Source organism: Sarcophilus harrisii, chromosome 2 (genome assembly GCF_902635505.1).
Source record: "Sarcophilus harrisii chromosome 2, mSarHar1.11, whole genome shotgun sequence".
NCBI classification, from domain to species: domain Eukaryota; kingdom Metazoa; phylum Chordata; class Mammalia; order Dasyuromorphia; family Dasyuridae; genus Sarcophilus; species Sarcophilus harrisii.
The window spans coordinates 335,560,127-335,578,071 of NC_045427.1; the positions used below are offsets into that span (position 1 = coordinate 335,560,127).

Here is a 17,945-nt window from a genome sequence, read left to right on the forward strand (position 1 = left end):
GGAAAATGAACGCTTAATTAAATAGAGAATTTTCCAGAATTTCTAATGAAAAGATTAGAACTGAATAGAAAATCTGACATTCAAATACAAGACTCAAGAGAAGCATAAAAAGGTAAACATGAAAAAGTAATCATTAAAATAAAAAAAAAGACATAATGAAGTTAAATTGCTTACCTTCCTACTTAGGAAGAAAATGAATGTACCTCCTAGAAACTGTATCATTACTAAGGCAGTTGAAAGGAGACTATAAAAACAGAGGGCATAAGTATGAGTGGATTATATCACATGATTAAACATAAAAAGGGTAACAAAGAGAGTTGTACTGGGAAAAGGGGGAGGGTAGAAGTAAAACAGAAAAATAATTGTCACATAAAAGAGGCACACAAAAATAACTTATAGTGGAGGAGAAAATGATGATGTGGCAGGCAATGTTTGAACTTCACTCTCATAAGAATTGGTTCAGAGAAGGAAGATAAAATATATAGCCATATAGAGAGGATTAAAAAATGGAGGTTAGATTATAAAAGGGAGAGTGGATTAAAGGAGGTAGAGTCCAGAAGCAAAATAGATTTTTTTTAGAAAGGGACAGAATAAAAAGAGAAAAGGATAAACAGAATAAAGTAGGAGTGGGATATAAGTAGTAATCATAATTATGATGAATAAGATAATGAGATAAGTTCACCCATAAAATGGAAGCAAATAGCTGAATGGATTACATTAGAAACCAGAATCTAACACCAAGGCTGTTTATGAGACACATACTTAAAACAGAAAGACATACAGAAAATAAAAAGGGGTAGAGGACTGGAGTAGAATCCGTTGTGCTTCAGCAGAAGTAAAAACAAAAAAAAAATGGGGCAGATATCATGATCTTAAGAAAAACAAAAAAAAAAATAGACAATTAAAATAGACAAGCAAGGAAACTACACTTTCCTAAAATGTACCATTGACTATAAAGGAATATACTTTTTTTAATTGCAGCATGTTTTCTAATAGGTCTCTTTTCTCAAATACATAAATATACAGTTGTTCAATTTTATTATACATATATGAATGAGCTAGTGCCCAATTGATAAACCGTTAAAAGACAAGAACAGTTTTCTACAGAAATCAAAGCTATTTATGTTTCAATTTGTCCAATTCTATATTTTAATATATGATTTTCTTCAGTTAGCTTTTGTACCTCTTTTTCTATTTGTCTAATTCTATTTTTAAAGCTGTTGTTTTTTTTAGTAGATTTTTTTTTTTGCATTTGGCCAATTTTATTTTTTAAGGAATCGTTTTCTTCAATCAATTTTTATCCTTTCTTTCCCAAAGTAAGTGACTCTTGAATACCTTTCATTTTCCCCCATTTTTTCCTTCTACCTTTATTCTCAAATACACTGGAGCTACAATTAGAATTGCACAAGACCTATCATCAGTTATAATAAAAAACTGCAGATGTTGGACCATATCCAAAGACAAGTAAAAGAACTAGGCCCATAGCCAAAAATATCATATCCAACAAAAATAACTATAATTTTCAATGAGAAAAAAGGTCATTCAACGAACTTGAAGATTTTCAGAACTTTCTATCAGCCAAACCTGAATTTTACAGAAAATTTAACATATAAGAGCCAATATCAAAGAGCAGTTTTAAGAAACTTAACATGGACAACTGTTTAAACACAAGCAAATTATTTATGTTTTTGTATGTGTGTGTGTATATATGTGTGTGTGTATGTGTATAGTATATGTGTGTATATATAGTACAATTTAAAAATTCACATCAATAATAGGGTAGTTCAAAAGAAAGATAGGCAGAATAAAGATAAAAACAGTAATCATACAAATGAGGTGTAGCGAAAGAATAGATACAGAAACATTAGGGGATAGAAGGGCTCATGGTGCTGAAAACCTGCTCACATCAGGCATGGGTTCAGGAGGCTACATATTAACCATGAAGGATATAGCACACTCCAAAATCTATAAAGAAATAAAGGGGGAGGGCTAGGTGAATAGAGAAGCAAGGGGTGAGGAAAGAACACAAGGAAGTGATCCCTGGGTGGGGGGAGGTTAAATAAGAGTAAACCAAGTTATGAAGAATATATATGTGAATATATATATATATATATACATATATATATATATATATATATTTATGGAGCAGAATTTAATGAAAGAGTCAACAGGGATAGGAAAGACATGTGTATCTGGGTGTGTGTGTGTGTGTGTGTGTGTGTGTGTGTGTGGTGTATGTATTTATCTACATATGCATGCATAAATTTAAAAAAATAAAAATAAAATTCTTTTTTATTTCCTCCAAGAAGGCTTTTTGTATTTGAGATCAATTCATATCCTCCTGTGAGGTTTTGCATTTTGTCCTTTTCTGAATTGGTGTTTTGATCTTCCCTGTCACCATAGTAATATTCTATGGTCAAGGTTCTTTTTTGCTTCTTGTTCATTTTTTTTTTTTGGCAATTTCATGGCTTTTAAAGTTAAGCTCTGCTCCTGGAGCACAGAGAATACTGTCCCAACCTTGTAATGGGGATTTTAAGTTTTGAGGAGTTTTGAGCTTTTACTCTGATAATTGGTGATTTGCTCACAGATTTGGGTTACCCTGACATATTCCCACCTGTAATTGCCTGAATTCTGGCAATTTGCTTTCTTCAATGGGACTAGAGACTCTACCACTGCTATGCCACTATATTGTCCTGATGAATCAGGATGGAGAGGTATTAATTGCTGGTCTATGCTGTGGCTAAGGCCCTCCCACTGGCTTGAGGAGACACTGTCTCTGATGATCTGTGCTCCTCTTTCACCCAAGTGAGACTGATGTTTCTTGAAATCCTTCCAAGCTCACTTGAGCTGGAAAATTGTTTCATTCTGTCTCTTTGTAGTTTCTTTGACTGTAGAATCTGTTCAGAGGCTTAATTTCAAGCTGTTTCCAAGGGAAATTGGGGAGAACTCAGGCACCTTCCTGACTTCTCTTCACCTTCTTGGCTCTGTCCTCTTCTTATAATTATATGAAAAAACAGCTCTTTTTGTGGTGGCAAATATTTGGAAATTGAAGAGATGCTCATCAGTTGTGGAATGGCTAAACAAGTTGTGGTGTGTGATTGTGATAGAGAATTGTTTTACTAAAAGAAATTACTATGGGAAGTATTTTCAGAAAAAACACCTGGGAAGGTTTGCATGAACTAAGGATGCAAACATGCAAGACAATTCCAAAGGACTCATAATGAAAAAATGCTATTTGTCTCCAAGGAGAAAGAACTGAAGAATTCTAAGTACAGATTGAAGAATAATTTTCTAATTTTATATATTAGTTATTTATTGTTTTTTATGAGATTTGATTAATATGAAAATATATTTTTCATGACCACATCTATAATTAGTATAACTAATCTTGCTTTCTCAGAGGGTGGAGAAGATGTGGAATGGAGAGAGAAACTCAATTTAAATAGAAAGGGATGGTTTTTTAAAAATGGCAAAAAAAATCCCAATAGACTGGTGATAGAAAGAGTCATCCACACTGAGAGAGAGAACTCTGTAGGCAGAAAGGATCAAAGTATAATATTTTCATGTTTTTGTTATTGTAATGATTCTTTGCTTAGATTTTTTTTCTTTGTCATGATTTTTCCCTTTTGATTTGATTTTTTGTACAGCGTGATGAATGGAAATGTTTCAAAGGGTTGCACATGTTTAACCTATATCAGATTGCTTGTCCTTGCGAAGGGAGAGCAGGAGAAAGGGAAAAATTGGAACACAAGATTTTGCAAGGATAAATGTTAAAATCTATCTTTCCATGTATTTAGAAAAATAAAATACTATTTCAAAAATAATAATATTCCTTTAGCTATTTAAGTTGTTCATTATTTCTTTAAGGAGAATTTTTTAATTGAACCTATGCCATTATTTTGTATGCTGTGGTAGAGTGATCCCTTTGTATTTTATGTATTTTATTGTTTTTGTGGGAAGAGGTATAAAATGAGATTTCTCTTTTGATAGGAAGAATATTTTTATTAGGTATTTTTTATAGTATACAGAACTGCTATTTATTTTTGTGTGTTTGTTTTGTACCCTGCAACTAAATTTGCTAATTTCCTAGGATTATTTAAACAAAACATTTAACTTGCAAATAGAGTTAATTTTATCTATTCCTTCCTTATTTTTACATCTTTGATTTCTTTCTTTTCTCATTGCTATTCTCAACATTTCCAGAATTATGTTAAATTATAATGGGAATAGTAGGTTTTAGTCCTTTATTTGTTGGGAAAGCTTCTGGTTTACATCATTTATTTCCCAATTTCCTACATCTGTTAAATTTTTCCAAAGCTGAAAAACATTTATATCTCCTGTTTTTGTTTGTCCTTTATTCTTCAAAGACATTCACTTTACATTCACTGATGAGGCAATCAGGGACAAAACAGAAACCACTAATATTAATCACTGAATGGGTGTTGCCTCAGTGAAACTGAAATATATTAAGGATCTTAGCTTTAAAAGGCCATGGTCTCCCATTGCATCCAGGGCCATCTATAGTCATCCTGTTCTATATTGGCCACTGAACCCAGATGGTTCTGGAGGAGAAAGTATGACGTTGCATAGCCTTCCCTCACTCAAATCCAATTCACTTGCTCATATGGCATCATCACTTTCTTGATATCATGGACATTTTTGAGAATGGAGGACAAAGAAAAACTGTGTATGAGTAGGAGCTGCCTCACTGAGGACCAAGCAACAATATCCTTCTTCGATATCTTGTGACTCACAAGCCAGATTTTTTTTTCTTAAAGACTATATTTTAAATGCAAATCACTTTTGCTCTTATTGATTGGCCAATATAAGGTCCTAGGCCAAGTTCACTTGGTCTTTATTTTGGCACAGATTGCCTCACAGTGAATGTAAATATGAATTATTGTTGTTTTGGTCAGATTGAGTCTTTTTTATTTATTATTGATTGATTTTTGACTAGGTAAAAAAAAAAAAAACATTCTTTGTCTCATTTCTTTCTTTGAATGAATTGTTGCTTCATTCTAACTGAGACCTGCTAAAGACCTTAGCTTAAAAAAGTCAAGGTCTAACTACATCGTGTGCCATCTCCAGCTATCCTGATATATATATATATATATATATATATATATATATACATATACATATATATGTATATATATACATATATACACATATATATATATACATGAAATGTATAACATTGAATCGCTTATTTTATGTGAAATGCTTTCCTCTTGTATCCTTAATCTTCTTTCCCGCACAACTATGATTCAATTTCTCTTTACCACTTCACCTATTCTCTTGTAATCTCTTCCTCCTATTGAGAAATTACTAGTTATTTTTCCCTTCTTTACCATTAATTTGATTATATAATGATATAACATCTATTTTTTTCTCTCCTCTCCTTTTAAGCACACATTCCAATTCTTCATTTTACTCCTCTTTGAAAACAAAAAATAAACAAATAAACAACAACAAAAAAAAAACCCTATTGAAGCATTTGTATATGGGATTATTGTGAGGATTAGTCTTTGGTGCTTCTGGCCTTTCCTCTACAAATACTTCTGCTCCCTTGTTTGCTTCTTAGGAAAAAATCTCTAAAATGTCCTCTATTGTTATTTTGTCGTTCTTGGTTTTCTTTCTTTGTTTTTTAACATTATGAGTATTTTTCTCTTTTTAGTTTTCCTCTTCAACCTGGGAGTTACTTCATTTTGTTATTTGTGCCTTTCCCATTTGCTATATTTGTTTACTTTTCTTATATTTTTCTTATCTGAAGAGATTGAAAAATAAAACATTCTTTAAAGGAATGATTCAGAAGTGTTTTTATTTAATTCCATTTTTTTTCATTGATGAAAATGAAGGGTATGTTATAATAGATTTTATCTTGAAGATCTTCATTTTCTGTAATCATACTATTCCATTCTTTTTTTGTGTTTTTAGGTGGATATATGGAATAATTTGATGTTATTCAAATTTTCTTTATTTTTAAAGATATTTCTCCTAATCTCTTGGAATTTTCTGTCCCCTTTCATCTCTTCCCAGTTGGAATCTTTACAAACTGTTAAGTCATTAGAGTTGATAGAGACAATAATTATCTAATTTAGCATGGTTCAGTATGATTGATCTGATCCTACCAGGAGATGTTATGGGCCAGAACTTGAAACAAGGTACTAAGTACAATTGATAGAAACAATATTTTCATTCACACCTTTAGAGAGCTCATATAAGCAAGAAGTATTTAAGTACTCATTGGAGTTCACATACTTGTGTATGGGAGATTCACAAAGTAAACTTTGTAACTTTGTGAATTCACACCTCCCTTGAAGCTCTTAGGGCCAGAGAGCACTCTAGGAGGAAGCCCATAATCCCATTCTCTCAAAGGAGGAGTTAACCTTTGGGAGATCATGTATAAGAAGTGGACAGAGGCTCAGTCAGGAGAGTTCAGTTGAAAAGATTCAGAGTGTAGGAGTGTCAGTCAGTGCAGCAGAAGCCCACTCTCAGAGGTGCAACCAGATTCACTTCATCTCACACAGCTGTGGTGGCTGGCCTCCTGCACTTCCTGCACTGAGACCAACGGTGGTCTGAAAGGCTCTCCAGAAGTCTGGCATGGGCCCCAGGCAAGGAAGTGCTGGCTGGAGGCTGAAGGACAAATCTTTGGATTTGGAGACATTCGAAAGGAGACATTTGGAGGGAGCTCTTGGAACCAAGCAGAGAGATAGGCCACCAAGAAAACTAACCGGGCTATTTTGGTAAAAGCAATAAAAGATCTGAACTTTTATCACCTGGCTGCGTTTGGGTGATTATTACTTTTAACTGAAACTAAGGCTGCCTCCAGGAAACCTCCCCAAGAAACCTGTTCCCAGAGAGAACCATTTTATTATTTTAAAGAAGAAAAACACCACACTTCCCCATCCCAGAAGTGATCTATGGCTTCTTTTGATCAGCATTTTAGTTTTTATGATAAGAAATTCTAACCAGGTTTGCTGTATTATTATTATTATTTGGTATTATGATATTGATTCATTCCTTTTGTTTCACAGTATTTATTCAGAGATGGACTGCATTAGATTTGGATTAGATTTGCAGTAGATGAACTGGTAGTCTTATTTTCTGTTATTAACATCTTCCTTGCTAATTTATCTTCTCATTCTTATGGTCTTTTACCGCTTATTCTTCATCCTGAGATATTTGGCAATTTCAGTCTTTCTATTCTACTATGAATCCCTTTCTCATCTTTTTCTTTTTTAAGCGTAGATTCTTTGAGAACTAGACCTGAGAACTATCTCATCCAGCTTCAGTCTGCCCCAAAGTAGCTTCTGGAAGTAGAATAGAATTAATCTCAACAAGATTCCAGTTTCCTTTCCTTTAGAATCAGGTGAACAGACACACACACACACACACACACACACACACACACATTTCCATCTTATTAGATCTCCATCATTATGTTTTAAAAGTTCACTGTAATGTTCTTCTGTGATTATTACTATTCCCAACTCAAAAGGTGGGGAATTAAGGGATATAGATTATCCTTTAGATAATTAGATTAAAAAAGATTTTTGTAAAATGGTAATTCATTTATTCAATAAACATTTATTAATGGCTACTGGGGTAAAGAGCACAGTATATATTTTGGAAGATATATGCATTTTAGCTAAGAACTATTCCCTGCACCAAAGGACTTTGAAAGCTAGTGAGGAGATAAAAAACCAAAAGAGAGCAATAATATATATTATTGTACTGTGCTAAATCTAAAGGGAAACATTGTATCATCCAGAGGGATAAGACAGATTTCATGGAAAAGATGGCATTTAAGTTTGCTTGCTTGCTTGTTTGCTTTTTTTTTTTTTAAGAACATGTAGGAATGCAGCACATGAGAAGGGAAATAGAAGATATTTTTAAACAAAGTCATTGAGGCATCTATGCCCAGATCATTATCAGGCCTCATGGCGAAAGGCATTAAAATGCAGAAATATTTAAATTCCATAGAAGCACAGTATTTTTGAGCCATGAAGTGACATGACTATATATACACACAGTATATTATGACAATGATATAGAATATGTATGTGTACATATATGTATAATATATATAATTTGGATGTGATATATTTTAATTAGAAGGAGGAGGAATAGGAAAATCTTTTAGGAAGTTATTTTCAAGGAAACAAAGGATCGCACTGGAGTAGTAACAGTAGCAATAAATAAGGAGTGTGTTTGTGTATTTGTATGCACATATATTCTCCCATAAATAATGTGTGATATATATGCTTAGGCATATATATATTCATATACATGTATGTATACATGTGTGTTATGTATATGTATGTATTATGTAACAAAGATTGCCAAATCTTGTCAAGATTGATATTGAGATGTGAGAGATCTCAAAGATCTGCTTCTGGGAGAAGGAAGGATTGGAGCAGATCTAGAAATTGAGTGTTAAATATAATTTAATTGGGAGCAACTTCTTTCATTGGCTACATAACCAAAACTTATTAAATCTACCTACTTCACAGAATCCTTCTATTTTCTGGGGAATATGGAGTAAAGGGCTTATTCAATTATAGCCACTTTCCTCTACCCTGATATAAAGATGCCCTCAGATACAGACATACATATACATACATATACATGTTCTCCTGATATACATATGTATTTATATACCTGATGCATATATAAATACACATACATATATATATGAATATGAATATATATTGAGAGACAGAGAGAAACAGAGACAGAGAGACAGACAAAGAGACAGAGAGAGAAAGAGAGAGAGAAAGAAAGAGAAAGAAAGAAGTCAATAACAGATGATTACAGGTGCCAAAGATGTGTATTACAGAAAAACCTCACCTCCATATATAATGAATACTTTTATCCTGAAGGAATAAAAAGGTACTGTTAAATCCAAACTAGCTCCCTGGAGGCCTCAGGATCAACCAGAGTCAGAATAAATTAAAGTTTTTGGTCTTTAGGGGGAAGAGTGAAAGAAGCAGGCAAACTGCCAAAAGTTTTGCCAAAGATCTCTCCTCGATTCTAGAGTCCAGAATCTATATCTTTCTTCTCTTCCTTTTGCCACCAAGTGAAGTCTTGCCTCTCTCATCCCACCTCTAATTCTTGCCCATGATTATCTTAATATCAAACATTCAGGCAGCACCAGTGGATGAGAAGAGCCATTTTTCCAAACATATGCTAATAGAGTCATTGTCTCATAGTGAATAGGTAATTAGCCTTAAGTGCTCAGTTGTCTGATTCAAGCATACCTTTTTGGAGTTTCAGCCCTTTACCAGGTACAAAACCTATTGAGTGCCAAATAACATCACAAATAATGACATTTATTATAAAAGAGAGGAAAAAATAATTGTTGGTTTCAAAAACCTGTTTAGATTCAGATCATTGATTGGCTAGAGATTATAATGTATATAAAGTTAGAAGGACAAAAGTTCATATAAGATATTATTTTCAGTTAAAATATACTATGAACTATTTATATGAATTATTGAGATTTAGATAAAAGAAAATACAAACACTAAAACTTGGAATATGGAATATGAAGTATGGAATTTTAACTGACATAAGGAAATTGACAACAGAGCCCACAGGGATGTTAAAATTTACTTAATTGGCAAATGTCTGGCTCATTAGGCATGGAGAAAGTTTTTTTTAAAGAAAAAACAAGGCTAATATATTTAGAATATAAACTCATTTTTAATTAAAGTAAGAAAAAATGGTAGAATATTTTTATTAGTGTAACCATAAAATAATGAGAAGTAAATGGTCAAACCAATTTAAAATGTTTGACAAGAAATTTAACTGAGCAAAATTATTTCTCTAATCATTAATATATGATGAAATATTGAACAGGGAAGTAGTTACTTTCCAAAGGTATCACTGAGGAGATGTAGCAGAATCCAAGTCAAAGAGACAGTATGTATAGATGATGTCTTCCAATTGTTCCTTTTTGTGAATTATATCATTTATTTTGCATTGTCACAGAACTTTTTTAGTCTCTTCTAAAAGATCTATAATTACTATAAAAAGTTTGGTCTAACAATCTGCACAGGGCAGGGAGGAGAGCCAACAAAATAATTCCTAGTTTTGAGGTAATTACATGCAATTAAGTATACAGCCCATGGAGCTCACACATCTGTATTTGTAGACAGATAACTAGATATACTGATATAAATATATATGTGTGTATGTATGTGTATATAACATACATATAGATATACACACATATATATAATTATGATTTATGTTAAACATCATAAATCAAACAACAAACTTTTATTAAGCACATTCTATGTGTCAAGCAAAGAAGGACACAAAGACTAAATAAATAATCAAACAACAAAACAAAAAAAAAAATCTCTCCTTTCAAGGATGTTATAGCTTTTGAGAGAGATTTTAAGTACATATAAAATATGTAAAATTGATATAGAATATATATGTGCATATGTATGCAAACATAGAATTAATATAAAATGGATAGACTAAAGTTAAATAGAAGATAAGGAGAGCAGGCATCAGCCTGTGAGGTAACATTGAAGGTTAAAACCTGATTTAAAGATAGGGAAGAAAATTGGATGAGTTTTCTTTTGGAAATAGCAAATCTTTAATGAAAGGAAAGGTTTTCCCCTAAAACAACCCATTTTGGAATTAGGAAGACTTAAATTCAAAATCCTACCTCATACTCTTAGCTGTGTGACTTTGGGCAAGTCACTTAAGCTCTCTCAGCCTTAATTTCTTCACCTGAAAAATGGGGAAAATAATAATACCTACCTCATAATTTTGCTTTGAGGATCAAATACATGTCAAATATTCTATAACTTTAAAACTGCTAAAAATGTGAGTTATTATAATTATTACTTGAGGTTACCATATACTTCTAAATTCTTTATAAGAAAGCAAACCTTTATGACACATATACATATTATATGTATATATATTAAGTTACTTTTGATGAACAATTCATCCTTCCAAGCCCAACATTGTTTAAAACCCATAGATTTTCAATAACGTTTAAGTCAGCTGTCTTTCCAATGATGTCTCCATCTCCATATCTTGAATTAATTTCTTAAACTTTCATGATATGTGACATGGTACATGGTGTTATGGCAATATTTCTGTCTGAAAATTTCTATAATTCAAAATCAATTCTGATTTTCAGTTTATCAGTATATTTATTTAGTAGAATTATTCATGAGACTTTCAAGTTGATAGGTTATTTACCATCTGATGAAGATGTACAGATATTGCAGGATCTCCTGAACTTCTTCTGACAACAGTATTGGCATAGCTATCAATGAAAAAGCATTTTTCATAATTAAAATTTACCTTTTTCTAATCTTTATTACTTTAATCTGTATGCTCTTGACCATGACAATTGTTTTCTTCACAGAAAAGTGAAAACAAATGAGTTTTTACAACTTTAATTATTGCTGCCACGAAATAAAATATATAAAAATATTGCAACCAATATATTAATATATACATGTATGTTGTTGATATGCATATTACATGTGTATATACAATTTTACATATGTATTTGTATACATAAAAACACATGTGCCAACTATGTGCCAGACTAAGTGCTGATACAAAAAGAGGCAAAAAATGGTTTCTACCCTCAAGGAGCTCACATTCTAATGAGGAAGACAAAATGCAAACAAATATTTACAAACAAGCTATGTACAGGAAAAATAAATAATTGAAAGAAGGAAGGCACTAGAATAGAGAAGTTGAAAAATGCTTCCTGTAGAAGATAAGATTTTAGTTGATACTTTAAGGAGTCCAGGAAAGCAAATAGGCATTCAGTAGGAAAGAAAGCATTCCAGACATGGAGAGCCAGTAAAAATTCCTAGAGTCAAGTAAGTGATGAAATGTTTGAAGAACACTAAGGAGGCAAGTGTCATTGGAATAAAGAGTAAAATTTTAAAATACTGGAAAGGTAAGTGAGGTGTTAGTTGACAAAGGGTTTTGAGCACTAAAGGATTTTGAATTGATACTGGAGATCATAGTGAGCCAAAGGAGTTTATCAAATATGGGCTGATATGGTAAGATTGAGGAAAATCACTTTAACTGCTGAATGAAGAATAGATTGGAATGAAGAAAAACATGAGGAAGGCAGACCCACAACATGTCCAATGTAATAATTTAATTATGAATTGATGAGAGTCTGCACCAGGATGGTGATAGTATCGGAGATGAGAATGAATCATATTGGAGAAATTTCTTGGGCAAAAGGGGGTTATAAGTGGAAAAAAAAAGTTTAAGAAGTCCTTATTTACAGAGAGACAGAAAAACAGGCCCAGGACTGAACCCTGAGTGTATATGAAGTTTCAGCAAAGAAGCCTGAGGAGCAAACAAGTAGGAGGAGAACCAGAAGAAAATGATATCCCAAAAACCTAGAAAGGAGAACAAGGTGATCAACTATGCCACAGACTTCTAAGAGAAAAAAAAGGAAGATGTTTGGTGAGAGGCCATTAGATTTGGCAATAAGAGATAATTGGTAACTTTGAAAAGACTAATGTCAGTGGAATAATGAGGTTGGAAGCCAGATTATAATGGGTAAGAAGAGAAAATGAAGGCAAATTATAAGGGATAAGGAATTTGGCCACAAAAGGCAGAAGAGACTTAGGATGATATTTACTCAGGAATGGAGGATCAGGTCAGAGAGGGTTTTCTTTTCTTTTTATGTAAGGATTAAAAGAGACATGAAAATGTTTGTAGGCCATAAAAAAGGAACCAGTAGACAGAAAGAAATTAAAGAAAAATGATAGGGGTATGATAGAAAAGGAAAGCTATTGGATGAATGAAATAAAGTAAGTTTGTACAAAGGTAAGTAGGCCACCTCTTCATATAAGACAGATGTGAAGGAGAAAATAGTGGTTGAAGACAAGTAATTAATATGAAATGGAGGGAGGAAAAAGCTTATGGAGAATGGCCCTGATTTAAAAAAAGAAAATGAGGCAAAATTCTCAGCTAAGAAGGTAGGATCAGGGAAGTCATGTAAGATTTGATAAGGGATGAAAACTTTTGGAAGAGCTGCTGTTGATAGGATTTTGAATTGATAAGGTAGTGAAGAAGAATTGTTTGGCAGCAATGAGGGCCCAGTTAAGATTGTGGAACAGCAATTTGGAGTGGACAAAGTCAAAATGATTACATAATTTTCTCAACCTATCTTCAGCAATATATGTTTGGGATTTACCAGCAAAACTGTTAATATGGCAAGGAAACAGGAATTCAAAAGAAATGGACAGTATAGAGTTGAACAGGTTTACCAAATGGTTAAGATTGGAGGGGGGAGAATGACAGTGGTTAGTGCAGAGGAAATATGTTCCTCTTCTGAAAGAACTGAGGGATCAAGAGGAAGTGTTTGGTAAGGGAAAATCAAGGGAGAGATGAAAAATCAATAATTACCATCTGATAAGAAGATTTAGGATTTCTTAAACATTTATGGGTGTTCAAAGGTTACAACCATCTTTGTGTGTGACGAGCGTGAAGCAGCTCATGAATAAGTTTAGCAGGTAAGAAGATTAAGAAACTGAGTAATTTGATTGTTTGAAGGACAGTTATGTATGTTGAAGTCCCTAAGTATGAGGGCAGGAGTTGAAGAGGGAAAAACATATTATGAACCAGATATTGAACTCAATGAGAAAAGAAGTTATCTTAATGGAGGTCTATACACAAGAACTTCATGGATTTTCTTTGGATAGTACATGTGGACCTCAAAGAAGAGCATACTGAGTGATATAGGTTGAGGGAGAACATGGAAGTAGCAATGGGGAGTAAAGGATGTTCTTTGCTCCAAAATATATACACATTTATGCATATGCTTATTTTATGTATATATAATAGATATTTTGTAACCATATCATATTTGCTGTCATTTAAATGGCAGCATAACTCTGTGAATAGTGATCTACCCTTGGAGCCAGGAACACTGGGTTTAATATCTGTGATATGAGTTCTAAAGAAGGTGATGTATTACATTGGAAGATCAAATTTAAATCAATTAAATTCTCTATTTCAGTGATATCATATTCTATCACTTTGTCTAGCCCCTACATTATAAGAACCTATATTAAATTTAATCCATGGTTTTCATTGGTTTATCTTTCCTCCAATGATTTTATAATATTGGTTACAATCCATTTATTCCTGCACTCCCTCCAAACATGATTATCCTAGCCTTTCTTATTTTCTTTTAAGATTGCAATAATACTAGTAGAGCTTATAAGCAATCTTTATTTACCTTTTGCTCTCTCTACACAACATAAACCTAGGTGTTGTTATTTATAGTTATTCAGGGGGGATCATCTAGATTTCCAGAAAACTTATACAAATACCGCCTCAATATAGTGTCATCCAGCACTTCGATTGGTTTGATACTAGGATATTAAAAGGGATAAGATTATTAGTAGTTATGAAACTAAATACTCTAACTCACAAAAACCAAAAATTAAGTCTCTAATAATCCAAGTCAAAATTATATTGCTTTTACTATTGCCTTACCCAACTCTACCTGAACTGACCAAGAAAAAGATATCCAGTTGCTATTTCTGAGTTCTTAAAACTAAATTTAATTAATATTTATTAATGCTAATGAATATCCCCTCTTTTTCATGCTCTTTCTCATTCTCTCTTTCATTCTCCTACTTCTCTCTCCTCATGTGTGTTTATATCCATATTTTGTTGTTGTTGATATATCACTTATAGTTTTCTCTACTAATCAAGGTCCTAAATGATGAATTTGATATTACTGAAGAAACATCTTGAAATCATTAAAGTATCTTATGTTGGTTCTCTTGAATAGTAATTTTAATTTGATATCTATATATAATAATCTTAACATGCCTACCTTGATCATTCATGAAGTTTCAAGTTGCAAAGAGATTTCCCTTCAATCTCTTTCCTGCATGTTATTGCTCTGAGGTTGCTGTAATAAGAGCAGTGTTCTTCACAGAAAAGTATTTTTTTCTTAATCACAGATGAAGTAATTTCATTTTCTATGTGTAATTTATGCTTCAAGTTGTGTCACTTGTATATAAATGTAAAATGGTTTTTCTCATTCTTGTCATATTCATTTCCACCACTTAAATTTATAGCAAGAGGTTTGTGATAAATCAATCAACATTTAAGTTCTGTTAGAGTAAAACATTTATTTGTTAAAGTGATATAAGTTGTTATTCAGGTTCTACAATTTGTTAAATCATGGTTGACAATGTATAACATGAATTAGTACAGAAATTGTTGCTAATGTAGATTTGTTGTATTTCTTTATTATTAAAAAACAGGACAGAAAACACATTTGAGTTTAAATGGGGATGAATATAGTCTGATGATGCCAATGTCTGTTGATGTCAGACTTCTTTCTTTTGGTTCAGGTGGAAAGTTTCTTCAAGACATCTGTTGAATTATTGTTCATCTTTGTGATTTGAAGTATTTTCTATTTTATCCGGTAAAAATATCAAAGACTTTTTTCAGGAAACAGAGGAGAGGTGGTGTTCTTCATATTATGTCCAGTCTCTAGAAAGAGAGAGAGTAAGGGATGGGGAAAGAAAAAGGAAGAGAGAGAGAGAGAAAGAGAGAGAGAGAGAGAGAGAGAGAGAGAGAGAGAGAGAGAGAGAGGGAGGAGAAGGGAGAAGGTGAAAAGAGAGAGGGACAAAGATGCATATAAGCAGAGAGAGAGAGAGAGAGAGAGAGAGAGAGAGAGAGAGAGAGAGAGAGAGAGAGAGAGAGAAGGGGTGGGTAGACAGATAGCTAGTAAGATGGCTATGCTACTGTTTCATGATCTACAAGTCCTCAATTGCAAGAAGTTAAGTTTGTGTGCTTTATAATTCTACCAGTATATACTAGAAATATCACAGCTCTTAGATGATTTACAAATCACTATAATTCATGATGTTATAGCTTTAACATATAAAGAAACTAGAAAGCTATTTTTAAAGAATCTATCTAATGTTAAATCTACTCTCAATATATCAGTCTCTATAATATTCTTAATAATTCTGACACAAGAGAATAACATTTCTACCAGAATTATTTTTGTTTTAAAAAATAAAAGGGTTCATGTACTAAACATTGTAGCCTGGTCACTCAGAGTAATATTTCTAATGCTATACCATCATAATATTGATTGTACTTTAATGTGAAATGATTATTCTAAACTTTTTTCAATTAGTTACCTTGCATGGAACCAACATATTGATAACCTATATGAAATAAATGCCCTTATGGATTCTGCTAGGATTTTCTCAAAGATATTATCAGGAAAATTAGAAATTAGAAATTTAGCAAATTTGAAATTCTTAAGGGCTTATAATTGCCAGAGACTAAATAAAACAACACAACTTTAAAATTTTTTGAAACACCTCAAAAAACTGAAAACCATAGAATGGCTTAGCGGAAAACTTTAAAAATTCATAAATGTAGAAATATTCACCAACATTATATTTCTTATAATTCATGATTATGTTCACAGTTATGAAATGTAGAGATCTCTATGCCTACTAATTGTTTTTCTGGTATTGAAGAAATATTTTTTATAAATCCAATTAAAGTTTTCACACCTTCATCCCTCATATCAAAAGATTTAAACATCATTTGAAACATTGGAAAAAATATCCATTTTAGGATTATGTTTCTTTTCTATTCTATTTTCTAATAGATAAGATATTCTTATCTATTCTAGTCTATTATATTTCTATTTCTATAATTCTATTCTATTTCTATTATTTATTATAACTAACTTAATTTAAATATTTCATACAGGTTCAGGAGTAGTTTGACATAGGTAAGGGAAATAGCATAGCATGTAAAAGTTAGGAACTCTCCAATAATGTGAATTCTAAGAAAAGAATTAAGTGAAATCACTGCTAGGTCCACTAGATAATGTTTTTTGGTTTTGGTTTTGCTTTCTTATAACATATGAAGGATTGATAAGTATCTTAAGAATAGTAATGAATGGATTTAGTTTTTGTATTAAGAAAAAATATTTCAAATAGCACATTTATATGCATTATTATAATGATTCAAAAATACTAAAAAAATAATTCCAAAATCAATTAAAACTATAACGAAGCCTCAATATCATTTAAGGTTCATACCACAGGCTAATGTTATAAAAACAAAATATTTTTCATTTTATATTTCCCAATTAAAATCCCCCTTTGAAGGGTTATAAAGTAGAACTGTTTTGGAATAATTTTTGTTAACAGCACATATTCAAAGTATCCACAAATAAAATCTTTCATTTTATATAGTCTATATTCTCTTACATATGATATACTTTCCAGCTAAACTGTAATTCATATAGTTTCCCAAACATGCCAAATGCTTGCCCACCTCTGTAGTTTTGTAGTTTTCTGCATACCATCTAGGACCTCTGTTTACCCTTTGCCCATTTCTGCCTATAAAATCTTTCCTCTCCTTGGATGTCCAATTAAATCCTGTTTCCCATATGAAAACATTCCTCATCCCAAATGGAAATAGTTTTCTTAACAGAACACCCAAAGAATTTTCTATTATAAACTAATCATATCTAATTTATATTATATCATATATGTTTATATATATTTTATTTCTTATTTTATTACATCTTATCTCTCCTGTGAGACTGTACACTTATCTCCTTCAGCTCAATACCTTACACATAGTAAGGTTGTAATAAACATTTGGTAAATAAAGAAATAATGTTCATGTACCTAAAAGAAAAAAAAATGAATAACACAACTACTTGTATTTTGTGAAGAATAGATCTTACAATTCTATTCTATTTCAATAACAAGTTTGGGGGGCTGATCAAGTTACAAGGAATTTTAGCTATGGTATATTATATACCATATTACCATAATATACTATACTTAATCCTACATGATATACCAAATGATAAAGCAACTGTTAGATTTTAAGGTCAAGTTTAAAAAATTATCATTTCCTAA

At 32.0% G+C, this 17,945-nt stretch overlaps 1 protein-coding gene across 1 annotated transcript in view; it reads right to left on the reverse strand.

The window, feature by feature from the left end:
• Positions 1-13,569: 13,569 nt before the first annotated feature.
• The window catches only part of LRFN5 (leucine rich repeat and fibronectin type III domain containing 5), a 192,897-nt gene continuing 188,521 nt past the window's right edge, over positions 13,570-17,945 (reverse strand). The window contains exon 7 of the mRNA XM_031952919.1: positions 13,570-15,531. Within this exon, the coding sequence (XP_031808779.1) occupies positions 15,514-15,531 (18 nt within the window). The 3' untranslated portion in view covers positions 13,570-15,513. The remainder of the gene's footprint in view (positions 15,532-17,945) is intronic.